The sequence below is a fragment of the Aythya ferina genome, assembly GCF_964211825.1.
Source record: "Aythya ferina genome assembly, chromosome: 10".
Lineage (NCBI taxonomy): Eukaryota > Metazoa > Chordata > Aves > Anseriformes > Anatidae > Aythya > Aythya ferina.
Window position 1 is genome coordinate 6387982 of NC_140306.1, and position 27620 is coordinate 6415601.

A 27620-nucleotide genomic window follows, 5' to 3' on the forward strand; every position below is an offset into this window, starting at 1 on the left:
TGGATGGATCCAAGGGTGGAGGGACAGATGCCTGTCCTCCAACCCAGCACAGCTCTGACCAACTGAATGGGAACCCAAACTCCCCAAACTTCGGTACTGCCCTAAGTTGAAGCCCCCAGAAGCGGAGAGCAGAGCCCGGAGCATCCCCGCAGCGCTGGCAGCACGCGGGCAACTTTTCCTACGCTCCCCCCGCACCGTGGGCATCGCGCCGGGGCTGCAGCCCCCCGGGACCAGCTCAGGACCCTTCCCTTTCCCCTTCCCCGACCCTCGGGGGCCCGGCCAACCGCGGTGGGGGGGGGGGAGCTCGGTGCGGGGCCGGGGGCGGGGATGCGGGCGGGGGCCGGGCCGGGGCGGGCCGTGGCAGGGCGCAGGCGCCGGCGGCGCGGAGCGGGACGGAGCCGAGGGGAACAAAACAAGAGGGGGGACGGCGGGCACCGGGCGGGGACAGCAGGGACGGGGAAGGGGCAGGGGGAGCACGGCGGGGTTGGGGCCGGGGCGGCCGGGAGAGGGAGGGCGAGGAGGAGCCGGGTCTGCTGCTGGGGAGCTGCTGCCGGAGCACTTTGTGATTTTTTTTTTGAAATTTTTTTTTCTTTTCTCCTTTTTTTTTTTTTTTCCTTTTGTTATTTTTAATTTTTAATTTTTTATTTTTTAATATTTTATCTTAATTTTTTCTTTTTTCTTTTTTCTTTTTTTTCCTTTTTATTTTTCTTTTTTTTTTTTAATTTTCCTTTTTTCATTTTTCTTTTTTTTTTCTTCCTTCCGTTTTTTCGTTTCGACTTTTCCTTTCCGCTCCAACTTTTACTTCCCGTCTTCCGATTTTTAATTTTCCATTTTCCATTCCCCCCCACCCTCCCCCTTTTTTTTTTTTTTATATTTCCTTTTTGAGCGGCGCGCTCCCTTCCGCGGCCGCGCAGCCACGCTGGGGAGGGCGGCGGCGGCGGCTGGGATGCCTTGAGCGGCCAGCACGGCTCGGCTCAGCACAGCACAGCTCAGCACGGCTCAGCACAGGGCTCTGCACCGTCTGGTCTATGAAGCATCGGCTCTGCACCCCCGCGCACCTGCTTAAGCGCGCAGCGCCATGGCGCGGGTGGTGCAGAAGAAGAGCCACTGGGCCGGCCGGGTGCGGCAGTGCGCCCTGAGCAGGGGGCCTGGGGGGCAGCTGGGCTTCGTGCTGCTGGGGGGCGCGGAGCACGGCGAGTTCCCCTACGCGGGCGCGGTGGTGGCGGGGGGCGGCGAGGAGGCGCTGAGCGAGGGGGAGCTGCTGCTGGAGGTGCAAGGGGTGCGCGTCTCCGGGCTGCCGCGCTACGACGTGCTGGAGGTGATCCGCAGCTGCCAGGAGCCCATCGTGGTCAAGGCCGTCAAACAAGGTGCGAGGGGGAAAGGGGTGGGTGGAGAGGGTGGCTTTGCCCTTCGTGGCACCGTGGGGTCCTGTGGGAGAGGCTGGGGGAGCCACGTGTGACCCCGTGGGCATGTTTGTGCTCCCTGTGGCTGTGCGCCGAGGTGCCCACGGAGATAGGGACGGGTGCGTTGCACCCTGACGCAGCCTGGAGTTGTGCCCCAAAGCCCAGTGAGTGATTTCCACCATGAGGACACTGCTAGGGGCCCTGGGGCCAATGTGGGCAGAGGTGTCTGCCTCCGAGCATCCTTCGGAGCAGCCACGCTGCTGGGTGCCGGCTTGACCCTGCTCCAAAAAGTGCTGGTGGGCTGCCACCCGCAATGAGGGGACAGCCACACACCTATGGCAGAACCCCTGTCCCTTTGGGTCCCCGTCCCCTTGGCCAGGGTGCACCCAGTGGGCAGGTGAAGGTGCTCCAGCCCCTCAGCACAGCTCTGCTGGGAAGTTTGGAGCCTGTGGGATGGCCCCAGCCGAGTGCCAGACCTCCGAGAAAACCTCCAAGAAAACTGTCCTCTCCGGAGAAATGCCTGTGCTCCCTCCTGTGTTTTCTCCGTTTGATTGGAAAGCGAGGAGGGGAGCGCCCAGGACGGAGGGGGAGAGGAAGCTGGGGAAAAGTATGAGGAAATGGGGCAGGTTTTCTTGTGTGCTGATCGCTTTAGCAGGTGTTAAAATGCAGCCTGCGATGTTGCAACGGGAGCGGTGGCGGTGGGTGACGGAAGGTGTGGCGGTCATTCCCTGCAAGGAGTTTGCCATTAAACTTTGGGTTATTTTGGAAATGCTGCTTAGTGTAAATAGAAACTTGTCCCGGGAATACACCAGAAAGGACAGAATGTGTTAGGAAACGTGTCTTAGCTCCGGGAGGGTCAAAACGAGAGGCAGACAGCTGGCTTTCAGCATGCTGGTTGGGCTTACCTGGAACGTGGGAGAAAAGGCTGAAAGCCCTGCCTGGAGCCAGGGCAGGCACCTGAGCCTTGCACCACCCTCATCCTGAGCCAAGCCTGGTTACTGCAGGGCTGTTTGCTTTTCTTTCCTTCTTTCCTTCACAGAAATCCCCCTTTTTTCAGTCATTAAGTACTTCTGTGGTCTGAAAGCCTCTCCGTGTGCCTCCCTCGGTGAGAGCTGGGTGTCCGTGCGCTGCTCTGCACGGAGCAGGGAACTCCCTCGCAGATCAGGAGTGTATGCGTAGGAAAGGAGAGGGCTTTAATTAAAATGCATTGCTTCTACGTTGATTAAAAACCTCATTATGGGGATGGCGGCTGTCATTCAACAGGAGGTGTGTGGCAATAGAGCAGACAGCGAAGGAGTGTGAAGATGAAATTGTAAACATATGTTTAGCTCTGATTCTCCTCTTCCCAGTTCCTAGTGCCCGGTCAGCCGGTGCTGAAGTGTTAGGGCAATCCTAGCCTGGAAACATACACGTTTTATTGCCTGGTCTATTCCGTATGACATTTACAAGGCTGGAAAAACAGGAAATTTACTCGAAATGAGTCAGTCATCTGCCAGCCTGAACAGAGAGAATAACTGTTCTGACCTTGCGCTGAGTGGATGGCAAGGGGCTGGGATGTGAAAGAAAGGTTGAACAAGCCGTGCACTTGCTTTGTCATTAAAGTCAGGTTTATAGACTTACAGGTCCGCGTCCAGTATTTTCTTTTGCTTTTGTGAGTTGTAACTTTGAATGGGCTCCCACAAAGTACAAAAATGGGGAACGTATATGAATTGGAATAACTGCATTTAATACTGCTCGTGTGGGATTTCTTGGTCCTTCGCTTACCCTGTGAGAGTGAGGAAAAATGGAGAACTTAAAGCTTTTTCCTTTCTCTTCCCCATATGTGCCCTTTTTTGGTATTATGTTTGAGAAAAAATATATACTGCTAGAGTTGCTTGGGTTTGGGGAGAGAGAGGAAGAACCTGCTGTCATGTCTCTTAGTAACTTACAGAACTGTCAAACGTGTGAAAGAAACCTCCGTTAACACGCGGTGCTTTTATGACTGTTTCCAGCTTACATCTGTGCCTAAATTCTGCTGGATTTGGCAATTAACTCCTGTGGAGTTAATAAATGCAATTTTATTATTGCTTGGTCAGAGAGTATGGAATTAATAGATTGGATTATAGGAGCCGTGGTAGCGTGTTCCCGTGGAAGAGTTGCAGTGCCTTAACACGATGGTTTCTCGGCTGTGTTGCTAACATTGGGGTTTCCTTGAATGTAATTCACATCATCCAAAACAGCTCGCTGAGATAAGTCAGGAGAAAGTGGCAGTATTTTAAATCAGGCACCCTGTTTCTTTTTCATGTGTCCCGGTTCGCAGAGTTGGGCAGAACAGAGCAGAACTTCATGGTGCCGTGCCTACCACAGATCGATCGTGTTTCATTTCAGGGAAGATATTTGGGCTTTTCGTCTCCCTCTGAAGGAAGCACGGACACATTCAGAGAAGTTTTAGCTTATGGTCTTTTATTTTTGTACTCTTTGGTTCGATGACCTGTGCCAGATGCTCCCAAGCCAGATGCTTGGTGAGGAGATCTGTCAAAGCCCATGTTTTCATACACTTACTTAAAATGTTTCTCAGTTCTTTGTTCAACTCCTGGCTTCCTTGAAAAGTCTCTTTCAGGATCCTAAGCCCTCAATAACCAGTTGCTTTGAAGCCATGAGATATTTCAATCAGTTCATGCAATTAATAATTTCCCTGGTATTTTGGAGCTCCCACAGCACGGAGGAGCTACGTGGTTGGGTTTTTAAATCCACATTCAGGGCAAATGGGCAGGTGTGATCCCAAACAGAATCAGTCACTGTTTACCGTGTGCTATCAGCTGCATTGGTTTCTTTTCAAACATTAACTTGACCCTGAGATCAATCGTAAGGCTCAGTGCAGTGGTTGTGCACTTTGGTGTCAGGCTGGCATTTGCTGCAGGAGCCAAGCACCGAGTGTTGAAATCAGCTTCATCGACCAACGTGAACAAAACCTGCTTTTTCCAGAAAGTTTCCAAGAGCTGGTCTTTGGGCCTTCTTTATTTATTTATTTTTTTTATAAAAAACCCCGGACAGGGTTGGTGAGACGAGTGGTGTACTCCTTTTGATTTTAAGTATAGAACACGAAAAAAATAAAAAAGGTTGGTGCATCTGTAACTTTGTGTGCATCCAGTACTTTTGCCAACTCTGGGAAGCAGCACAGCACCGCTGGGCACCTTGCACTAAGTAGGTTACACCACTTGGGGTTGGACCCGCTGATCTCTTGAGGTCCTTTCCAACCCCTCCAGTTCTGTGGTTCTGTGATGTGCCCATGACCGTCATTGCATCCGCACCTCCGTGAGCTGCAGCAGAGCCTGTGCGGGCTGTTTGGGGCATTTGACTGCCTCTGCTCGAGGGGAAAGCTGCCAGGGGAGATGGGGAGAACTGCAGTGAGCTCTCATCGCTCCCAGGAGTTGGTTTCTGCAGCATCAGGCGTGAGCTCCAAAAAGCATTCTCCTTTGTTGGTGGGGCAGCCGCGTGCCGCTCGCTGGCACGGTGAATTCTGTAAGCGTTTTTTCCGGCTGACCCAAATTCTTTGAGGCCTTAAGTGGATTTGAAGTGGAGTGAAAGGTTTGCCATCCAGAAATTTGGAGATGTTAATGCGTGTTAGATTTACAAGGCCTGTTTTCGACAGTGACCCTCTGGGATGAGCGCTAGGCAGGGCGAGTCACTACCGAAACGTCAAATAAAAGAAGACAGAATCTCTTTTTCGCATCGCTTCTCGTATATTTTGTTACAAATCAGTCATCTTCTCTCTTTAAAGTGCTACTTCGTTTAACAATCACGAAACGTGTATGTCTGCCCGTTGAAATAGTGCTGGTAGGAAGACCTTATCTTCGCCCTGCCTGCGTTTACAGTCTGGTACTTGTCAGGATTTAGGTTCCTGTCCTCCACAGAGCTGCGGGATGGGCGGTGGAGCTGAGTTGCCACGTCCCTGTGCCATAAAAATGCTCGGGAATTAATACAAGCCTTTTAATGGCATGAAACGGGATTATGTTTTCCTCAGTAAGGTTAATCCTTCCACCCATTGTGATGGGACTCCGGGCTCCCTCTTTATGGCCAGTCAGATCACAGCACAATTAAATCACAATTAAAGTCTCATTACGAGCAGTCTTTCAACAGGATTGCAAAATAAGATGTTAACACCATCCTGTGCGCTGTTTCAGTGTATTTTCTAAGACAGTTACAACTTCTGCATGAGTGAATTATCGAGCTGCTGTTGCGAGGTTTAAGATTCCCCTTCTGTGTGCCGTGTTGGAAATGTGAAATTAACCTCTTAGCAGGTTTGAAGGCCCAACCATCAAGAGCAAAACGTGTTTCATTTTTCTGGGAGTCATCTTTTTCTGGTCCAGGCTGTGATCGTTCATGAATCTTCGACCATTTCTGTCTCTCTGATGCCTGAGAAATATCCTGCTTCTTCACGGTGGGTGCGCACGCAGGGAGACGGTTACCAAAGGCAGCGACACAAAGTTGTAAAAATCTGAGCAGCGTTTTTGTGGCTGTGCAGAATGGGTGATCTGGGCCAACAAGTTCCCCATTTGGCATGTTTCAGCATCGCACAGTTTGAAGGAAGCTGAGAAGATGCTGCTGCCTCAGGGGCATTTTCTACTGAATTAGCAGTGTCCGAGTGTGGGCAGCGGTGGCATCCTTAGGACTTCTACTGATGTGTGTGTGTTTTGTTTCTTTAATTTGACTAAGTTTCTTATTTGCATTCTTTACTCAGGACATATGCTATAGTTGTTAGTTATTTCAGCTTTTTTTTTTTCCTTCTTTTTTCTCCCCATGATCTCTTACTTCAGTTGGAACTCCATAAATCAAAGCATGCAGGTTTTTGATCTGTATGGGCTTCGAGTGACTTGAATTTTGTGATGAAAAGCATGGAATAGTGGTTCTGTGTGCATAGGTGCCATGAATTTGTAGAAGCAATCTCATCGCTGGGATCAGACAGACCGGGCTGAGCACCAGCCCTCATACCCGAGCACCCTCCCGCTCCGGTACCAGCTCCAGGAGCAGCAAAATCCAGGATCCTCTGGGTCTGTATTTCTGCAGGGTTTTTCTCTAGCTTAAAAAAAAAAAAAAAAAAAGCCTTTTAGAAACTGAGTGTTATCACCCTTGCTGTGCTGGATGAAGTTCCCCGCTGTCACCAGAGGCACCGTGTATGGGACGGTGGCAGCAGTGTCTCAGCACTGAGCGACAGCACTGCTGAATGCAGGAGCAGCTCCTGGAAAACACCATTTTCACTGCTATCATCATTCCCTTTGTCTCTTGACGCTGAATATTTTGCTTTCTCACTGTGCTTAGGGCTTGCACCACTGCTTGCGGCGAGCTGTGCCCCTCGTTGAGGCTTCTCTCTCCGTCTGGAGGTCCCTGTATGAAATATGTGCCCCGGTTTCAGTCTGGGCTTCTCTGCGAGGATCTGCTGTTGGGCAACAAACCTGAGCCTGGGCTATTGGCCAGAATTTGTTTTCTGCTGATTTGATGGAGAACCATGGCAGAGGCTGCCTATTTCCAGAGCAGCTTGGCAGCCTTTACCCTGGGCTGGTATGCTGGCAGCCTTGGATTATTTTTTTTTTTCCCTTTTCTTTTCACTTCCAGACCAGCTAGGTGGGCCAGCATCCTTCTTGGCCCTGTCGGAGCAGCATGGCTCGGGGCGGCGGGGCTGTTTTTGTCCAGATCCACCTTTCATTTTCCAAAGGTCAGACCTTCCATCCATCCTCCTCTGACGTTGGCAGCGCTTTCCAGAGCTGCTCTGCTGGAATGATGGCACCGTTCTCTGCTAGTCCCTGCTGCTGGCTTTGGCATCACTTGTGCTGGACTGTTTTGTGTTAGTAAGCTTCTTTAAGCCTTCATATATATTTTTAACTGCCCCTAGTAAACTTTTCAGAAACAAAATAGTTGTGTTTTTTTTTTTTTTTTTCAGGTCCTGATGTTTTGGGTTACATTTTTACAGTCTTGGCTTTTGACTGAGAACAGTTCCTGTTTTTATATTTCAGAGGCTTGTCCCATAACTTAAAAGAAAGAAACGTAAAAATATTTGTTGGTTTTCATTAAGCGGCCTTTATTAGACTAAACAACATCACTCGTTACGTGGTGCGAAAGCAACGTTAAGTGTCCTGTCTTCGAAAGGGAAACAGAACAAAAAATAAAACAAACAAACAAACAAAAAAAAACAAACAAGAAAGCTGTTGTGGAACAGATGCACTTACAATTGCAAGGCATTGGAGTGAGGAATCAGCTTTACATGGTTTTGCTAATCCTTGACGAAAGAGTTGGTTGTCTTGGATTATACATCTGTAATTTTGGAACCCGAAAGTCAGTGCCTTGGTACAATTAGGTTGGGAAGAGAGAGGCCGGCTTCTCTTTCTTCATATCCCTAATCACAGTGGCTTTTTTTAAGGGGAAAACCTCAACTCTGGGGTTTTTCATTTAGTTGTTAACAAAAAGCCTTTGAAAAAGAGGCTGCCGAAAATCCAGCCACTCCCTCAACACAAACAAAGCCGTGCAGATACCGTGCTCTCAGAAAAAAACTTTAATGAGAAACTTCTCGTATTCCCATGGTGCAGATCCTGCACTAAGTGGGCATTAGCCCAAACTGATGACAGACACGGATGTCTTGGTCGTGTTTATATATTTATTTACTTGGATGCATAAGTGAAAGGGGGGTAAGGTAACTCCAAACAGGTTAAACTGGGGAGGCGAGGACCTGGGCTGCGGAATAACCGTGAGAAAAACTCTCTTATAAATAGCAGGGGATTTGCAAAGAGCAGCCGTGTCCCTCCTTTCCCAAAGGTGCATGCACTGCTCACAGTTGGCAATTCAGGCATCAGGGATACAGGAAGGAGCTCCTGGGGCTCAGGCTTGCAGAGGAACAGCCCAGTAGGGCTTTGCTGGAGGCTGAGGGTTGCTGGAGGAAAGGAAGAGCACTGGGCAGCGGGGTGAAGGGTGCTGAAAGTGTTGGGATCAGCAGAGGCTGCAGAGACTTAGGTGCTTGCTGCTGGATGTGTCACCGATGCTGAGGCTGTCTCCTGCCTGAAACCAGGAGATGAGGAAGGGAAGGGGATCTGCTGTGAGCAGCAAGCCTGTCCCTCCAGAGCAGAGGCAGGGATGCTTTGTGCAGGGCCGGACAGGCGCGTGGCTGTTTCCAGCTGATTACAGAGCACTGTCCCTGGGCAGTTTGGACAAACGTCTTGTTCTGGTCACCCTAAATGCCTGCGTCAGTGTATAATCTAGTGGAATACCCGGTGAGGATGCTGTGTCTAAAATAACTTGTGCTGCTTGGGGCTGCTGCTGGAGGACAGCTGGGGGATGCGTGGCACGGCGTGGCCTGGGCGAGCTGGCATCCAGCGAGCGTGGGGAAAGACCTGTGCCCCCGCTGGATTTGGGGCTGTTGGTGTCTCTCCCCATGGAGCATCCCCTGTGCAGGGCCAGCGGTGGTGTTGCTGAGGGGCTTCGGCAGCTGGCAGTGCTGCTCGGGCATCTGTCTGGCCTCGGGGCAAGAGCGGGATTAATTTCATACAAAACAAAGAGCTGTGTCCTTCTCTTTCTCTGGGATGCATTTTTCCTTAAACAATGGAGTGACTAATATAGGATGTGGTCTTAGTTCGCTCAGCTCCATGGTGGAGAGGAGCCCGCTGGCTCTGCCGCGCTCACGGGGCACTCCGAGGACTGCAGGCTGGGGTGTTTTTTAAAGTCCATAAGAAGCTGTTTGTTTATTGGGGGTTGGCTTTGTTTTTTCCTTTTGGTTAAGTTACCTTCTGCCCTTATCCTAGCAAATTCTGTGCGTTGGTTGTAAGTGCAAATAGCAGAGGTGCCGAGCAGTGGCATGCAGCACTTTGTCAGCTCTGCGTGGTCTGTGTGCGCTCCGGGCTCCTGATGTCACTCAGACCATTTCCAAAGGGAGATCCGAGCTGGAGAATATGATGCTATGCTCACCGTAGCTGTATTCCCCATTTTTTTTGGAAAATGAAGAAGTACTGACCAACTGAGAACATCAATCGCTGACCTAAACTCCCGCAGAGGTATTTCTGCCTGAGCTTACAGCATCGCCTGCATGAATCCTTCGTGGGGCTGCCAGCTTTTATCACTGCACGGGGCAAAAGCCAGGCAGGGCGCTGAGCACAGCGGTGCTGAGCTGGTCCAAGGGTTGGCTTCCCAGAAGGTTACGTACGGAGGAAATTTCTGTCTCAGCAACCAGGCAGGGAGGAGGAGCCTGCAGAAGCTGTGTGCATCACCTATCGAAATAGTTAGAATTCTTGGGTGAGGCTCCTCGGGCATGTGACCGGCGTGGGTTTATGTAGATACATTTAATTTTTGCACTTTAGCGTTCTGATTGTCAAATGCTGCTTCGGGAAGGAGTTCTGGAAGCTTTTCTCTATTTTTTTTTTTCTTTTTTTCCTTTTCAGTGGAAACTCACCCCATGACTCCGGCAGCTCCAGCTGTCAAACAGCCAGTGCTGTGAAAGTCACAATAAATGGCAAAATCAGTTGGTGGAACGGCTGTTGGGAAGCTGAAAAGGGGCAGTGTGAGAACAGCCCGTAATGACCCCGAGCAGTTCCCCTGCGTGTTCCTGCATGGGATGCACGAGCAGCCTCCGGCCCTGTTCAAAACCCTTTAAGTGCTGTTCCCCTGGAGAAACCATCAGTGCTGCTTGAACGAGTCCCCTGTAGGAACGTGGTGTCTGTGCAAACCCCTTTGCTTGTACGACCCCGGTGGGACAGGACAGCTCCCTGGCAGGCACTTTGGGGCAGCTGCCGCGACCTTTGGCTGCTGTCCGTGAGTCATTTTGGGAGGGCGAACCTGAGCACTGCTCTCCACCTTATCTGGGGAAGGTTTCGCCCTGCTGGCAGCCCTTTAAAGGCAGTAAAGTTGCGCTGGCTTCCCTCCTTCCAAAGGCAGGTGGAAGTTATACTTTAACCGGCGGTGATTGGTTTCGGGAGGGTGGGAGAAGGGCCGAAGGCTGGGGTAAATGACGGGAGTCTGACAAGCCTGGGGAAGCTGGGGCCTCGTGGCCAGGCAGCATGTAAACCTGTGGGATTTGTCCCTGCTTGGATACAGGACAGGAGGAGCAGGAGGGGGAGGTCTGTGAGGTCTCAAAGTGATTTGGAAGAAGCACAAAGCACCTGGCTGGGATGCCAGCAGCAAGGCCACAGCCCCCCCGATCTCAGCTCCACGTCACTGCTGTGCCTGGCTCTGGGCTGCTCCCAGGGAAAATCCGGCCTGCCCCCCTGGGTCCTTGCTGTGCTCACAAAGCATTTCAAAGCTGAGATTTTATCTGCAGAGGAGATGACCTACGGACTGGCCAGGGTGGCTTTTGCATTTCGCTTCGCTTTCTGCTGCCAGTTTTCCAGCGATTACTTCCACACGTATCAGTTTTTCCAGGAGCTAACTGCAGTCTTTTTTTATTTAGTTCTGATCTGGGCTAGGCTATCTCGGTTGCCTTGTGGACTGGTGAGCAGTTAGGGGGTGACTTTGGATCTGCTGAAGCTGCTCCACACGAGCAAAACCCCAGTGAGAAGGAGGGCGCTTGCACCTAAGCGTGTGCTAACACCGTGCATCACAGAGGGCTTCTTCAGGCTGCCTGCAAAAGATGCTACAAGCGGTGCCGAGGCTTGTCTAAACCAGTGTGGAAATTGCAGTTTGCATAAAAGCCGGGCAAGTTGTCACAGTCTTGGAGAGCTCGCTGACGTTCAGAGGTTGCAGTGAGTTAACCAAACCCCATTTGGCGCTGGGTTCGTGGAGCTGGTGCCTGGCTCCGCGTGGCCCTGGGAGCACGTCCCCAAACCTGGAGCACGGGCTGGATTTTGGGGCTGCTGGAGGTGCCCTCGCACCCTAGCTGTGACCCAGCACCGTGCTTGTGGTCTGCTGAACGCTGTGACCGCTGTGACAACCGTGGCTGCTGCGCGCTGCTCGCTCTGCCCCAAGGACACGGGAGGAAGCCAAGAAGCCTTGGCTCCTGTGCTGGCTCATCCTGGTTATCCTCTTATTTTATTTTACTGTTCTTTCATTCAGCACAGTGTCTGCCCTCGTGGACGCTGCCCCGATGGGATCTTGCCCCCGGCTGCAAGTACAAGTGTTTTTTCCACAGCGCAGTTGAATTGGCAGGGAAGGTTTCATCCGCCCTGTGCTGCGAGCCCTTGTCAGGAGATGCTGGGTACAGTAACTCGTGTTACCTCTGACAAACCAGCCTTGCTGCTACCTGCACAACCTCCCCTCCCATGTGTGTGCTGGGGTGTCTGGACCAGCAGCAGAAGCAGCGAGGAATATTCCTTGTGTGTGTGCGATTCCTCAAAGTCCCTAATGCAGAAGAGACCTTAGCAATGTAGTGCTTGCAGCGGATCACATTCGGAGGATGTTTTGCCATAAAAAAAAGTCCCTAGTCCAAGCTGAGCATAGGAATGCTCTCAAACTGAGCTCTCCTTCAGATTGTATCTTGCATGTTTGCCAGGTGATACCAGGTGAGGTTAAAGTTGCCACTGTTACAGAAAATGTCCCCATTTTCCCCCATTTTAAAGTATAGGTGAAGTATTCCCCCTTATTGGTACCCACCCACCAGGCTGCCTGAAACAAAGTTCAGAAAAAAATTCCAGAATGGGATTTTTGGTGTTTTCTCCTGCTCTCAGCCCTGCATTTCCTCTTAGCAAGTAAAATCAAATGGCAGTGATGTTCCAAAGTCTTCCTGAATGGCAACATTATAAATATTCCCTTTATAAGAAGGCTGAAAGAAGCAGTTTAAGCATTGCATGCAGCCGCTCCAGTAGGAAGTTGTTTAACTTGTCTAAATCTCTCTTTTGCTGCAGAAGCTCTATTGAAAATGACAAATTGCTTAAAGCAGTTTCCATGTTAGTCTTTAAAAAATTCAGCTTCTTTCCATCCCGAACACGTGGAAGGCATTTGTGCACTTGACTGAATGTTTCTCTGTCCTAAGGCTTACACTTAGTGGTTTTTGCCTTCATGTAATTTTCACACGCAGCTGCTCGGGTTTGTTTTCCTCAACTTCCCATTGGATGGGGATTTTTTTTTTTTCCAGTGCCTGAGTTTAGACATGAAAAGTCAACTATCTCCCCGGCTCAGGCCCTGGGGACCACGGGGAAGGCGGAGGAGGATCACTGCGAGGTTCTCGCTTTTCAGCAGCGCTGTGCTGAGCCTTACGAAATCTGTAACGCAGGCTGGGACGCTCGTGTCCACGTCCAGGCTGCTGTGGTGTCCTGTAGAACAGCGAAGCACTGAGCAGTGTTAACGCTTCACAAGATGACAAAAGAGCTTTTGCTTAAACGTTTTCACTTACTTCCCTTTGCTGCCGCTTTCCCAGAAGGATGCGCTTGGGCAGGTACCATGTACAGAGCCACAGAGCTGGCTGTAGCTGCTGTAGAAGTGAAACTTGCTCAATTGAAAAGTCTTTTTTCTCTTATTTTAAAGAAAAGAGAGATTTCGAGTCATCTAGTGTGCTCGGCTGACCTTGCCTAGAGCTGCGTGCTGTGTAGCCAGTGGGGATGTGTTACCCAGCCTTGGCTGCGGGGCAGAAGAGAAGCAGGGCTCCTCAGCTGACCAAGTGGCAGGCTCCGAAAATAAAGTGGAAATGGTATTTCTGGAGCCTCACCGGGCTGATTTGGGGCTCCCTATGCTCTTCACTTCACCCGGAATGAGTTGCACCATCGTATTAACTTGCAATTAATTTGGCTGCAACCAGGTTGCTGCTGGCATGCTCCTGGCGTGGCTCTGGGCTGTGCCCCAGCTGCTGAAGCCGAGGGAACAAACCATCCCCGCCGGCCAGGAGGTTCTTTGCCCCAGGTGGCATCGGGTGGAGAGAAGTCAGCGTTACCCCATTGCTCGGCTTGAGAAAACCCTGTTGCTCAAGAGGGATGCTTGCAGAGTTAGGCAGCGGTCAAGAGGCGATGTGAGGACAATCCAGATGCCTTTTCTGTAACTGGGAGGCATGTCACATCCTGGCACTGCTATTTATACCCACTTTTCTTGTAATAATCTTTTCTTTTTTTTTTCAGTCTGTTTTGAGCCCATCAGTTTTGGTCAGTTTGAGCTGATGTGATACTGACTTTTTAGCAGCTATTGACTTTGCTGTGTTTTTTGCTACTTTTTTTTTTTTTTTCTCCATGTTTTGCTCTTTTTTTTTTTTTTTTTTTTTTCCTTCTGAGTCTTGGCTTTGTTTTTCTCCTGGTGTGTTGGCTCAGGAAATTAACTCGGTGCCGGAATGCTGCTGCTTTCTTTGCTGTAGGATGCGTCACTGCGCAGTGAGGTGAGCGGCCCTTTCGGTCGGTTTCCTGCTGCGGATTCTGGCTAATATGACATATTTTAGGACGGAGCGTTAGAAACCGGCACCTCCTGATTAGAAAAGCACTTCTTCGAAGATGGTCCTGGTCTGTTGTAGATGGGCACTTTATGCCCAGAAGCGTGGAGGCTGTACACTGCTTGTTCATGGTGTTTTGTTTCTTTTCTTTCTTTTTTATTCTATTTTTTTCCTTTTTTTTTTTTTTGAATATCAGATTGTGCCTTTGGCTATCCTTGCTATGGGAAGAAATGTCTGATTCATTTCTGAATCCTGCAAAGCTCCCTGGTACCAGCCATAAAATATTTCTGTAGTGGCTCTTAAACCCGTCTCGCTGGCTCTTGCACCCCTGGCTAATAAAAGCTGTGCACCCCAAATCCCCCACAGATACCTGTTACAAAACCAGCTGCTTTCTTCTTGCAACATATTTGGGTCACTTTCTGCTCGTCCAACACCTAGAATTGTAACAAGCTGGCCCAGGTTGCTGCTGTGTTCCCACACTCTCATGCCTGTGGTTGATAATTAACCCATTTCTTTAATAACAGTGCCCCATTTACTCTGACAACCATTTTTCTTTCCTGTGCTCCAGTCTTTTCCCAGCAAAACACTGGAGTTAATATTCCACTGGTGGTGTGTTAATGAACTGCCTTGTTACTTGCATAGAGCGAAGTGAGCTCCCTGCGTTTGTTTTAATAATTCAGGACAAGAGCACGCACCAAAATGCAGGAGTAAATGCCCTTAAAATAAGGCTGCTGTAGGTACCTGGTTAGTGGTAGTTTTAGTAATAGGGTAAAACAGCTGGGAAAGGGGATGGACGTGGCAAAGCACAGGGCATTGAAATTTAATGGATACTCATGAAACTTTAACTGGAATAAAAGCTGTTGCAAAACTTAAATACTGAGTAACACCAAAACCTGTTCTTCTGTGGAGAGAGAGGTGCTTTTGGAGCCGCCAGGGCGTAGCTCTTGCATCGTCCCCCTTCCAAAGATGCCATTTCTGATTTGCCTTCCTTCCCAGAACCTCCTTCCAGCCTCAAAAAAGCAACATTTAACATCATTGGGGTCGGGAGTCTGTGCAGCCTGCCTTCCTGCACCTCTTTCTAGTGCCGTGTAAGCAAGTGTAAAATCTCTGTATGAGACCAAGTTACTTTTGGTGGGGTTTGCCCTGACACGTCCAAAGCTTCTGACTCTTGATGCGCTGTATGAGCAACTTCTTTATTATGGAGCCCTGGGGACAAGACCCGGTTTAAAATGAAGTTGTGCAGGTAAAAGCAGGGTATACGCCTGTGGCTGACAAGTGAGCTAACCGAGGTGCTCGCGTTGTGCTCTGCGTTTCATCTCGAGTGCTGCACTCCCACTGGCACCGCGTGGCTCCGGGCTGAGCCCCGGCTCAGCCAAGACAGAAGCCGTCTCGCGAGGGCTGCGCCTGGCGTCCAGGATTTCACAAGAGGAGAGGCCGATAGCAGCAATTCCTCATCTGCCTGGACGAGGATACTGCCTCAGTTTTCTCAAGCGTGCTGCTTTTACTTAGGTCAGCCAGCTTTTCGAATTACAAGATGTGTACTTTAAGTTCTTGTTGTGATTTCATTTTTTTTTGTCATTTATTTTTGCTCTACCTGGTGTGTGTTTCTTCACTCAGGAACAAGATGGTTTTAAGGAGAGCGAGGAAGTAAACTGTAAACCTTCCATTAACCCCAGCAAGTAGTAGCAGTGCATCCCTGCTAACTCTGTGAAATACCGTGGCTTTAAAGTTTACTACAGCTGCTTTATGAGATTCAAAGCTTTTTGCGCCAGATAAAAGGAAGGCTTTGCTGTAAAGTCTTGTTCCTTACTCATCTAGCTTTTCTTCAAATATTCTGAAGCTAGATGCAAGCTATCACAGAGCTTGCTGTGTGCTTTGTAACCCCATAAAGCAGAAGTTGGACATGCATGTGAATAACTGTGAAAGCTGTGTTAAATAAATGAAGCCTCAAAACCTGTAGTAGTTGCTTGATAGAGACTGCTTCTTTCACTTGGGACTAATTTTTTTCAAAGAATCTCATTTCTAATTCTAGATAATGAGATTTTTAAGTACGTACAAAGCCTTTTGAAATCAGTAGCTCTAAAGGGTCAGATTTTAAATTATACATAAGATCTAGAAGTTTATTACGGAGAATGTTGTATACTGCATGGTGGAAATTCATCTCTGTAGGGGCAGGGATAGATCCCTGAACAACTAGAAACTTTTGGGGAAGAAATGTAAGGTGCAATGCCAGCTGGCTAGCTTGGGGCTAACACTTTATTTTTCTTAAGTGCTTTCTTAATTCTTTCCATGGGTACTGGAGTAGTTCTGTGACACAACACATTGTGGACAAGGGCAAAAGTTTAGCAATCGGCAGTGCAGAAGAGCTGATTTCATTGCCGGTTTGTGATTCTGGCTGCGTAGCTGCTGTACCAGCCAATTAAAACCCACACTTATTACAGCCTTTGCGGTTTGGAAGTGAAGTGCTCCTGCATTTAACTCATAGTTTTACAGGATGTTGGTTTAGGCTGGAGGTTTGCGAAGCTGAAATCTTGTATTTTCCTCCTGTGTATGCTCAGGGGCTAAGGAAGGTGAACGAGGGTACAGAGAGTGCTGCATGTCATGAAATGGAAAAGGTGTGCGTTTTAGTTTGAGAGCACAAAGGAGCCTGCAATCACTTCCTAAAATTTTCATGAAATACCGCATTATCTAACATACCAAGTTGCTGCAAGTAGGGATGGACTCTGCTGCAGCGTTGTTCCTGAACAAATGGCAAGTCCTCTGTGAAATGCTGGGCATCCATGTGTGAGCCTGCTCCTTCAGCTCTTCGGGGACGTGCTGCTCCCCTCTTCCCTCGGTGGGGTTTTCTGCCTGGTTTGCAGATTGCTTTGGGAAAGCTTCTCGGCAAAGCAGAGGTCCCAGAGGGGAGGAGGCTGAGATGGAAGAAGAATGTGACCCTCCGAGCCGTTACTGGTGGCTGCACTATTTTAAAGTCAGACTTAATTTTTAGCTCTTCATAAACAAATCTTTTTGCCAACTTTTTATATAGCTCTGAAGTCAATTGTGGCGGCTGCTGTGTGCTCTGTGGGTGCCAGAGGGAGAGGAGCTGACTCTTCCTTCCTGAAATGGCGCTGAGCATTTGGGAGCACCTCTGCAGAGGTGCTGTGCAGAAGGACAGACCTTCCAGCTCTTCTGAACACGGTGTGATGCCTTCCTTGTCTGGGGTAGACACACCTAATGGGTCTGATAGGGTATCCCAGGTGGTGGACACGTTGCAGGTCACTGGGAGCTGGTGTCCTTCATCCTGTGACCCAGTGGACTGTATTTGCCCCAAACACTTCCATATTTGACTGGAAATGCAGCGTGCAGCCTGGGCAAGGAAGTAGCGAGGATCCCAACCCTCCAGACGGGGTTAGTGATGTTTAGCTTTGTTATGACATTAGAGTCCTGTTGGCTTTAACTTCGAAAATTCAGTGAAAACCACACACGCTGCTGTGAAAATTCATACTTAGTAACAAGTAAACAAGGGATAGAGCAGTCAGACTGACTCAGGAAATTCCCTCCAGATCCAGCAGGGAGGAGGAGCTCTGCATTTTTCTTGTCCCATGTTTATTTTTAGTCTCGCCTCTAACATTGCTGATAGTACCATTATAGCCCTGCAGATTAAAGTCCCAGCATGGGGTAGAGTTGAAAGAAAGATGCTGCGAAGCAGTCAAAACCTCTAGGATTTTGCAGCTGTGTCATGCTACAGGCAATTAATTTCGCCTGCTATTTGCCTGCCTGGGTTCAGCTCAGCGTCTCAGCTCGGTGGAAGTCTTTGATTCCACTGCACATCTCCTCTTGTCAGAGGTGGTGGATCTGTTCTTGTGACTTGAAAGCGCCACATTTGTGATGCTAATATGTTGGGTGTAATAGCTGTCTTTGTCAGCTCCTCCTCTACTGAATATGTTTTGCACTTGCTCAGAGGCTAACTTGTGTTTTTGAGAGGGAAGAGTAGAAAGTAAGTAGTGTCTCCTCTGCTGTTTCCATCACTGGTAACCCTTGTCTGAAGGCAGTGCACCAAGAGCCCTCCCAGGGCTTTGGGTGGTGGTGATGAGGGCTGGCTTGACGGCAACACCCATCTGCGAGGCTGGATGATTTACTCGAGGAGGAGGCCTGTTTTTTTTCCAGGGCTGGCTCTATTAGTGTGAGTCAACAAAGGAGTATTTGGTCTTGAAGTCAAATAATAGTTCTTGGCTTTTCTGAGTTGTCTTTTCCTCATAGTTAGTCAAAGTCTCCCGAGTTGGCAGAGGATGTTATTCAGGACTCGAAAACTCTTTGAGAGAACAGTTTCTGTTAACAGCCAAGAAATTGTGTTGTGGGGACTTCAGAGGAAATAGTTTCTCAGAAATTGCTGAATCTGAGGATATTTGCCTTCTGTAGTGGCAGAATCTGTACCTGATCCCCAGTGAGAGATGTGCTGGAGCAGTTACAGTGCTCAGAGGCCATGGAGGCTCGGAGGTGCCCCCCTTCCCATGCAGGATGAGGCCCAGGGAGCAGCGGGTGGCCTGATCCATGTGGAGCATTGCTTGCAGGACCTGGTCAACATGGGATGGGGTGGTGCTGGACCCAGAAACAAGCCTTCCAGAGCTGGGCTGCCTCGGCTTGGAGATGTGCTCATCACCTGGTCAACATGGTCGTCTGAGCCCTCCTGGCCATGTGGACGGGACGTGGAGTTGAAGCTAGCTGCTCAGCCCCCTCTGAACCTTGTAGGCACACCCCAAGATGTACCCTCAAGAGGTTGCTTTGGAGCCAAATTGTGTCTGTTCATTCCCTAAGACTAGTTTTCCTTAGCCGTGAGCTGGGGAGCTGTTACAACCTTGGAGAAAGTCGCTGTGTCCCAGGCAGTGTGTCTGGGGGACAGCTGACGTAGTCTGGTCGAAATGGGGTGATGCAGAGGGCAAAAAACTTGTTGACGTGCAATGATATCATGTAATCTTGTGAGTCTTCTCAGTTCTGTGTGAATATGCCTTCTGATACCATGACTTAAAGGTGAGTGGGAAGGCTCAGCAGCAGATTCCCACCAGCACGTCGTGTTTGGCATTTTTGTTAGCGGAAGGGACGGTTAACAGAGCTGGGAGATGCTGGAAATGAGGGGCCTGTCTGTGCTCAGGTGCAGCTCTGCTACAGCCTTGTATTAGAGCAAAATGTCATAGTGCTCTTGAACTGGGGAAGAAGGAGGCTGGTCTAACACTGGAAACTTGAAGAACTTGTTCAAAGACGAGACCGACTGCTTTGCTGTTTGGGCTTTTTTTTAGTAGACTTCTGCCAGATTTAGGTGCTAAGAGAGCAACTCTTCTTGGCAAGCATCTGCGTGCTCTTGATCAGCCTCCCTGGAGCTGAACGCCCTGAACAAAACCAGCTTTTTTCAGATGAACTGGCTGTTGGGTTCGCTTTGTTTTTAAACAAAGCAATGTCTTTGGAGACTGGTGCCTGGTGGAGTCTCTCTGTGATAGTGTAGAAAGGTTGTCAGCTAAAATGCAACTAAAGATAATTTAAAAATACAGTGGGATGGGCAGGGGTGGTTACAGAAACCACAGAGATCTGTTTCTGTGCTTGGGAATCTTGGATTAAAGTGTGTTGTTACAAGAAAATCCAAATGACAAGTTTTATTCAGTCTCTATTATTCATGAAGTGAATACCTCTTAAGGCTCTGCAGAAATATGTCCTTTTCTAGACTTACAATGAGTAGACAAACACTATATGTTTATACCAAATGCTGAAGGATTTACGGGCAACTACTTTGTGGTTTGAAGAAACAATATACACAATGTATTGTAAATGATTCCCTTTTTATATTTGGCCCGTATTCGGTATAAGATTAAATATGAGAATTTATGGCCTTAAAAAAAATCTTTCCAATGCTGAAAAGCAAAAAGAATGATCTATAATGAGGTTTTACACATATAGTATTTTTAAAGCAATTTTTTAATTTCCTTAATATATTTTCCATGTAAAAGTATGTATTTTGCACTTCAAATAGCGTTGTGTTGGTTGCATTTACCAGCAAGCAGCTGGGGGATTCAAGCGCTTTAACCGCACAGCAGCTGCTAATTAAAAATATATAATTCTACCCTGATTAGCTTTTAATGAGTCTAATCCCCTTATATTTGATTATTACCACAGCATGGCAACCTCAGCCACCCCCTGTTTCATTGTGGGGCCTGTAAGTAACAAAACTAGTCATTAAGAGCTGATCGCTGGGTCCTGAAGGATCGCTCCCTAAGCAGGGGAGCACGGATGGATGGAGATGCTCTGTTCCCACATGTCATAGGACTCTGTGGAGCTGCCTGCTTTGAGTTTGTTTTTTTTTTTCTTCTCAGCTGGCATCATTTCAGCAGGGGCAGGTTGTGCTGGGAAGTGGAGGGAAGGGGTAAACGTGAAGAGTTACAGGCACAAGTGCTGTGAGTCCTGGTCAGGAACCAGACCCCTCTCTGTGCAGATGCAGCAGGCAAGCAGTGGATTGTAGTCTTGATGGTAGAGATTTTTCTTCAGTGTTACTCTGGTTGTGATAAGTTTATTCTTGGCTTCCCATCTATTTTTATTTAAAGAAACGAAAAGATCGCCTTTGCAAAACCCAAAGTTGTGCTTTTCACCCCCAGGATTGCTTTGCTTTCAACTTGTGCCCATCTGCTTAACCTTCACAGGTTTTTTCAGGATGTTTCATAGCTGTTGTTAGCAGGGAATGGCCTACTTCCTTCTCATTTCTGTGGCACCTGGGTGCTTGGGAAATGACATTGTGGGACGGGGTAATAATAAACGACTGCTGATGGAGAGCAGTTTGAAAACCTCAAATTCAAGACTGCAGCAAGAGGGAAAAAATTGCCCAGAGACATGCAAAGAGGCCATGTCAAGTGCCTTGTCAGAGAGCTGCCCTGAGCTGAAAGTATGGCTTCTTCATGTCGCTCAGAGTTTATCTCTGACGTGGCGAACTGGTATTAATGGAAGAGCCGAAAGGCCAATTTTAAAATTCACGGGAGATAACAGAACCTGCCATTTAAAGAAAAAAAAAAACAACAAAACAGTCTTCCAGAGCATAAAAAAATGACTGCATCGGAGCATTCATTAGCTAAGCATTGGCTGGAGGAAGGCAGTGCTCGTCCCAGCGCACTGTGCACAGCTCAGCGATGTGGCCGCGGAGCTGCGGTCCCGCTCGGGCGCGTGGCCGGCTGCTGCACGCCTGCTCTTGCAGAAGCTCCGACGTTTGTCACGCTGCCATGAGTTAGTCCTAAAATTGGCGCAGCTGCTTGGGTCTGGAGATGCTGGCTGCCCTTCAGCTCTCAGATGAGTCCTCTGCAGCATCGCCGGGTGGGTGATGGGATCCTCGCATCGCCACGTGCCCAGCCGAGCCTCAGGAAGTTCACTTCTGTGAGCAGCTTCTCTGCTTTGGAAAGATGATCTCAGTGGGGAACGTTTTTTTTCCTCTTTTTTTTTTTTTTTTCCTTAATATTATTCTTTTTATTCTCTTAGACTTCTTTGAATTTATTGGGATTTACACCAGCTTCTAGTGCTTTATTTTAAAGAGGTTATAGTTTATTTAAGATTTCGATGCACAGATGTTCCCTGTGAGTTTCATTTCACAGCATATGTATGCTTGCACGGAAATAAAAGGACAGGCTTTCTGTTTGTAGACAATTGATAGCTATTCATTAGGTTATGTCAGCTAATATAATGCTTGTTAATTTTAAAGCTCTCTTGTGGTTGGCGAGGAACCAGAGCTATGGATTAGGCTCCCAGTGATGCAGCTGTGAAGGACGATCTCTGGTCTGAGAGCTGCAAGCCCACGGTCAGCTTGTGCTGGAGTAGAAGAAAAAATGTCAGTGCCTTGTAACTTCCCCTTCAGACTCTGTCCGGGATGCGAGATGACTGTGCAGTAAAGGCAGAGCAATTGAGATTTACGATTCTCTTCAGCGAAGAGGCGACTTGCATTGCTGTGACATCTTGTATCTCAGAAGAAGTTAATCACAGCTTTTTCTGTGTTGCTGGGTTACATTGCTTTGAGAAAAAACAGAAACTGCTATGAGCAGTATGAATAGCTGAAACCACAAGTCCCACTGCGATTACAGCCAACTCCTCCTAAAGGAAACGGATTCAACCACCAACATAGTTTTTCATTAGACGATTTTTTCTGAGCGAACAAAATACCCCTATTGTGGCATAATTGTTTAGCTTTTGGAGATGTAGGCTGAGTTGCGACTACATTGCTATTTTTTAAAAAAATAATCCAGCTTGATGAGGAGGGGAATGCAAAGAGACATTTGGCTTTTTATTTCGTTTTGTACCATGTTGCAGAATAATGCAGCAGGTTTTAATTTTCAGGCTTTCTGTGCTTTTGGCTCTGCGAGGGGGGGAAAGAGCAAAGTCTGTCTTACATTTCAGGACCAATCTCAATCTGATGGACAAAAGTTTTGGCTATCTGATTAAAACCTTTTGTTGCTGAGGCTGAATGACTTTACCAGGCTGGCAGAGCTGGAGTGATTTGTGCCTCAGATTCATCAGTTTGAAGTGTTAAAATATATTTACTTGTGGTTAATGGAAAAGTTAATCTTTTCATTACAACAATATAATAATAGCTAAAAAATCAAGCTGAGATGCAAGCGGGGAAAACGCACTACAGAAAATCCATGGAAGTGGAGTTAGAACTGATTTCATTTAATTTCAACATTTTTAGATCTATGTTACACTGATCCTTCAAGTATCCCAGAAACGTACCCAGTTCTTCGAGATGTGCAAAACGATGGCAGTTTTGATAAAACTTGATTAAACAGGAGGTTGCTAAGTTTAGCATATTAATGCGTGTCAGCTGCGATTACTTCTGCATCTTAGCTGAAGGCCCTGCAATGCGTTTGGTCCATTCTTCCCCTGCCCTTGTATTGACAAAGTTTATCGCTCATCAACAAAAGCTGCTACTTTCTCTTGCAAATGGGCAAGCCAAGAGACAGTGTTTACTTGGGGTTTTAGGAACTACAGACAGTCGGGAATTTAAAAAATGATTGAAGACTTGGGGATCTCAGATGTGTGGTTACTGGTGTGAGGAGAAGACAAAGGTTTACAAAGAGTGTTAGACTCTCTACCCTCTGTGAGCGCAAAGATTTAAGATGCGTCAGCCTTGGCTAGCACAATTGTTTTTAGTCCTACAAATCTTGGTCATGCTTTTGTCCTGGTGAGTCTAAATGTGGCGACCATACATTAGGATTTTTTTCTTTTAATTAGGATTACCCTGCCAGTATGTCTTTGTAGACTTCTCTCACGGGAATTGCCCGTCTGGTTATGCCACGACCACAAAATGTCAGACAATGCGAGGACCGTCCCTTTCCCCCTGCTTTGTTTCCATCCCTCCTCGCGAAGGCAGCTTCCTGGAATGGCGACTGTGGTTTGCTCTCTTTCCGAGGAAGCTTGTGAACAAAAACGCTTGGACTTGCTGGTAAAGCGCTTGCTAATATCAGATCTTGGCCGGGCAGTTTGCCGGATAAACTTGTGCTGTGTGAGTGTTTCAAATGTCTTCAGAATGCCTTTGGAAATTAAAAACAACTGAAGGGCTGAAATACAGACAAAGTAGATGTTATAGGGCATAACTTTGTAACAGTGGCTGTGCTGTGTGGCCATTACAGCCTCTGTTGCTGTACATGGACAGCCAGGGAGCAGCAAGGGTTGGGGGCAGCTTTAGGGGTGGTAGCATGCCCAGCCCCTGGCTTCCCTCAGCCCAGAGGGTTTCCTTGTTCCAGGGATTGCTCTGGTCAGGAATCCCACATGGATCTGCAGTCCAAGTGCCTGTCTGGTCAGTCCTTGAATGCCTGCAAGGCTTTGGCACCCCACGTGTTTAATATTGAACGGCTCACACACTGCCCTGCGTGATGGCTGAGGGCGATGCTGCCGGCCTGCCCTCCCAGGAGGCCCCGCACCATGCCTCCCTGCTATCTCCTCTCGTAACATCTCAAATATCACCTCTTTTAAAGCTCTCCATAACCTCCCTCCTTATTCTCCTCCTCCTCCAGCTCTCTGCCCTGCAGCAGCCCCCTCCGCAGCCCTCCTTGCTCCCTCACCTCTCCCTGTTTAAGGCAGACCCTCCTCAGCGATACGAGCAGCAGGGACTCTCGAAAGTAAATAACATCTTTGCACCACTCTGGATTTAAATACTTTTCATGTATCTGGTCTACCCGCAACGTTTTATTAACCATCTAAAGCAGCTTAGGCTGCAGCCAAAGTTTCGGCAGCAAAACCAGATAAACCAGTAGGTTTTGCAAAACGGAGCGTTTGTTGATAGGAAGGTACTGGAATTGCTCCGGTGTGCTCCTACAGAGAGCTGGATTGCTGGGGAGCCGCGTCCTGGCAAGGTAACACAAAAGGTGAAACTCCAAAAGAGGTGGAAGCCATCCAGGGATGACATACACTTCAAAGAGGATTAGAATCTAATTAAAATAATCCATCATAAGGAAATGAGTGTGTTCGAGCCTTATTCAGCAGGAGGGAATATAGCTTGAGAAACTGATACAGACAAACTTTGTCTGAATTGCAGAGGAAATTAATGCAGACAGTTGATTAAAACTGTGAAAAAGCTTTAAATGTAAAATTTCGTAGGAAAGACAAATATCATTCCCATAAGCAAAGACAGGCCTGTGAAAAACACGTCAAAATAGGAAAATAGATAGCAACACTTACATTAAAAAAAAAAAAAAAGGTAAAAGCAATGACAAGAACTGCAAATCATTTTTAGATGCAAGCCTGTCTGCGGCTGTGGGGCCAGTGGGATTTTGGAAATGTGCTGCTCTTGCTGCTGCTCACCGGCGGCTGCGAGCTGTGGAGCATGGGGCAGTGCATGCACCCAGGGGATGTGGGAACAGCCTCCTGCTGCCTGCACGCTGGCTCCCACATGGCATGATGTGCTGGAGGGTGCTTGGAAGGGGAATTAAGGATGACAAAAAAATAAGAAGAAAGAAAAAAAAAAAAGGAAAAGTCACATTTGACTGAAAGTTACTAGTAGAGCAATTTATTAATTCTGGGAGAAGCTGCTGTGGCATCACCTCCCGTAGCTGCCTGTCCCACCCGCAGGCTCTCTGCCCTCCCCAGCCCCTTGGTGCATCTCTCCTCGGGCATGGGGATGCTGGAAGCACGGAGCATCCCTGCAGGAGTGCAGGCTGGCTGTGCCGGGGGGGATGGCCAGGCTGCTTTCTGCCTCTTCCCTGCAGTGTCAGCGACTCAGGAGCGTGCACTGAGAACACATAGAGCAAGGCTGTAAAATGCTGCTCCCAGGGGCCTCTGGTGAAGTTCAGCTGTAGCCAGTCCAGCCTCGGGTAGGAAAGCCAGGTCGCAGGGTGAAGCAGAACAAGCAGGCAAGCTGCGTCCCAAGGACAGGGCAGGTAGCAGAGAGCTCCCGTCCATGCACTTGCAGCAGAAACAGGGAGGGTGTTTATATAAACAGAGCTCCCCGCAACTGTGCTAAAATGATAGTGCTGCCTCTAACGCTGCTCCGAGTCTGCAGACTTCTGGGCTTTGTTATGGCCTGGAGAAGTAAGTCTGATTTATTTGTTTTAACTGGTGAGCGTGCATGGTGTTGGAGGGGGGGGGTTAACCATTGCAAAACAAGCACAGTTTTACTTCTCTCTTATCTAGCTTTCAGATAGGAAGGTTTGCATAACATTTATTGATTTTCATGGGTTTTGAGGCAGAAGATTTAAACCTGCTGTGCTTTGAGATGCAAACTGGTTCCCCTGAAATGGGCCTGATGTGCACATCCGCAGCAGCCTCGGGAGCCAGTGCTGGACAATGACAGCTGCATACCAAAGCCAAAGCAAATCCGGAGGCGAGGGCTCAGGAATTAACATGGAAAACCAGGGAGACACCTGCGTGCTGTGCTGAGGAGGTGGCGTCCACACCATGCAGATTCCCCCATAGCCTCAGGAAGCGTCAGGGCCGGGCTGTTTGCATTAAGGAAATGTCAGCTCGTACCCTGTACACATGTGTGCACATTTTATTGATTTTTGCATATATCATACACATGAAATCTCTGTACCGTTCCCTGGGAGCCAGCTTTGTTTTGTTGTGCTGTTTGTCACGCAACAGGTGACGGAGAAGCGAGTCCCCAGAGTAACCAGGGGAGGTTCAGTGCATGGCTCTGAGCGGCCCCAGCTGTGCCAGGCTGCGGGGTGCTTGGTGGGGAAAGCATGCGTGGAGGAAGTGTCTGGTTTTTGTTGTTGTCTCTTGTTTGTTCCTTGTCCGTTTTCATCGCTGCGCTCTTAAAAACAAGCGCACATAGTTGTCAAGTTGCCGTGTTTTCTGTAAGTAGATGTCGTGGCTGAAGAGCTGAGGCCAGCCTGGAGTGATCAGAGAAGGACCAAGATCCTTTCTGAAGGGGAGATGTGAGAATTTTACCCTGGAAATACATAGTGCAGATTTTCTGTCACAGCACAATGACACCACCAACACTTTACCAAAGTTCTTGTACCGTCTCAACAAAACTGCTAAAAAAGAAAAGCTGTCAACCAGCCTAGCCCCAGAACCGTAACTGATAACCAGACAATAACCCGTGCTTGTTATGTTTGAAATTTGCCTTGGCTGAAGGTAAACTAGAACTTGTTGGCTACTTGTTGGTAAACTAGAACTTGGGCTGCAGTTTTGCTTTGCTTTTGCTTCACCCACTGTGTTTTCTTATTGCCTGACTGGATTCTTCCAGGATGACACGCATTCATCTCAAGTCCATGAGGTTTTTGGGGTATCTGCCAGCACTAAAGAGAGCTGGGTTAGTCCCAAGCAATCCACTGCAGTTTGCATACTGCTGAAGGTGGGGTACCGGCTCTCATTTATTGTCCTGAAGGGAAATTATTGTTTTCCGACTGAGTGACCTGACACGACTATATAATTAATTTTGTAATTGGTACAACACATACTTCCTAATGATACCAGCCCGTTGTCGGCCAGGACACGACGTTGTATTTACTACCAGATTGTTGCCTTTAACTGGAATCAGCAGTTCCACAGTTTGGGCACTGGATAATCCATGACACTGAGTCACCCGCGCTGCGGAGCAGCATTTAATTGCTTTACGGGCTTGTTCTAAAGTTGTTGGCTAGTCGTGTAAATACCACTTCTCTGAAAAGTTGTTTGCAGTGGGTTGAAAGCTCAGTGTAAGTTAATTTAATATTTAAGATCTTAATATATGTTATATAGGATATGTTAATTATTTAATATTTATTTTTTCTAATGTTTGCAGGCACAGCTTTGCCCCCTTCCAAAGGGAAATACCATGCTTAGCTCAGCGCTGGGCACAGAGTAGCTGAGCTGAGCACAGTTGTCCTCACACTCAGGCTTGCGGTGGGTGAGGAAATAAAACGGGCAGGAGAAAGTAGCATTGGTTTGTTGCACAAACAGCACGATAGGGGAAGAAGTTGATTTTGTCAGGTGATTTTCTGCTTCATTGGGAATTTCGTCTTAAAACTGTTCTTATTTCCAGTAGTCATCATCTTTCCCTACAGGAAAAGGGTGAGGCAGGTGCACCTTTTATGAAAACGTTGGTTCCAAGCCATTTATTTTTATTTTTATTTTTATTTTTATTTTTATTTTTATTTTTTTTACAAATCGGTGCAAGTTCCAGCAGCACTTGGTGATTTTGCTTGATTTCTCTCTTCACATTGGACCTAAACAAAGTGCAGCAACCGCTGGGAGAGGAGCTGCAGCGGTGCTCACCTAAGAAACGGCTGCCATGTAGATGAGGGCCTTGCATGGTCAGAAGTCAATGGAGATGGTAAAGCTGTAGGTTTTCCTGGCACAGACAGGATTTTACACCTTGAAAAGCCATCTCCTGGGGGTTGGAGCCACATGCACCGGTTTGTGGGGTGGGGATGGGGACAGTGAGTTTGGGGTGTTTTGTCCTGCTGCTGTCCCAGTGGGCTGATGGGGTTTAGATC

At 48.2% G+C, this 27620-nt stretch overlaps 1 protein-coding gene across 22 annotated transcripts in view; it reads left to right on the forward strand.

Moving 5' to 3' along the window:
* The first annotated feature begins 751 nt into the window (after positions 1–751).
* The window catches only part of MAGI1 (membrane associated guanylate kinase, WW and PDZ domain containing 1), a 318457-nt gene continuing 291588 nt past the window's right edge, over positions 752–27620 (forward strand). For 3 of the 22 annotated variants that reach the window (XM_084530678.1, XM_084530666.1, XM_084530675.1), the window contains exon 1: positions 758–1367. In XM_084530678.1, coding sequence (XP_084386804.1) covers positions 1079–1367 — 289 coding nt within the window. In that variant the 5' untranslated portion in view covers positions 758–1078. Of the gene's footprint in view, positions 1368–27620 lie in introns of all 22 variants that reach the window. The other 19 variants (XM_084530665.1, XM_084530662.1, XM_084530671.1 and 16 more) reach the window with 11 other exon arrangements.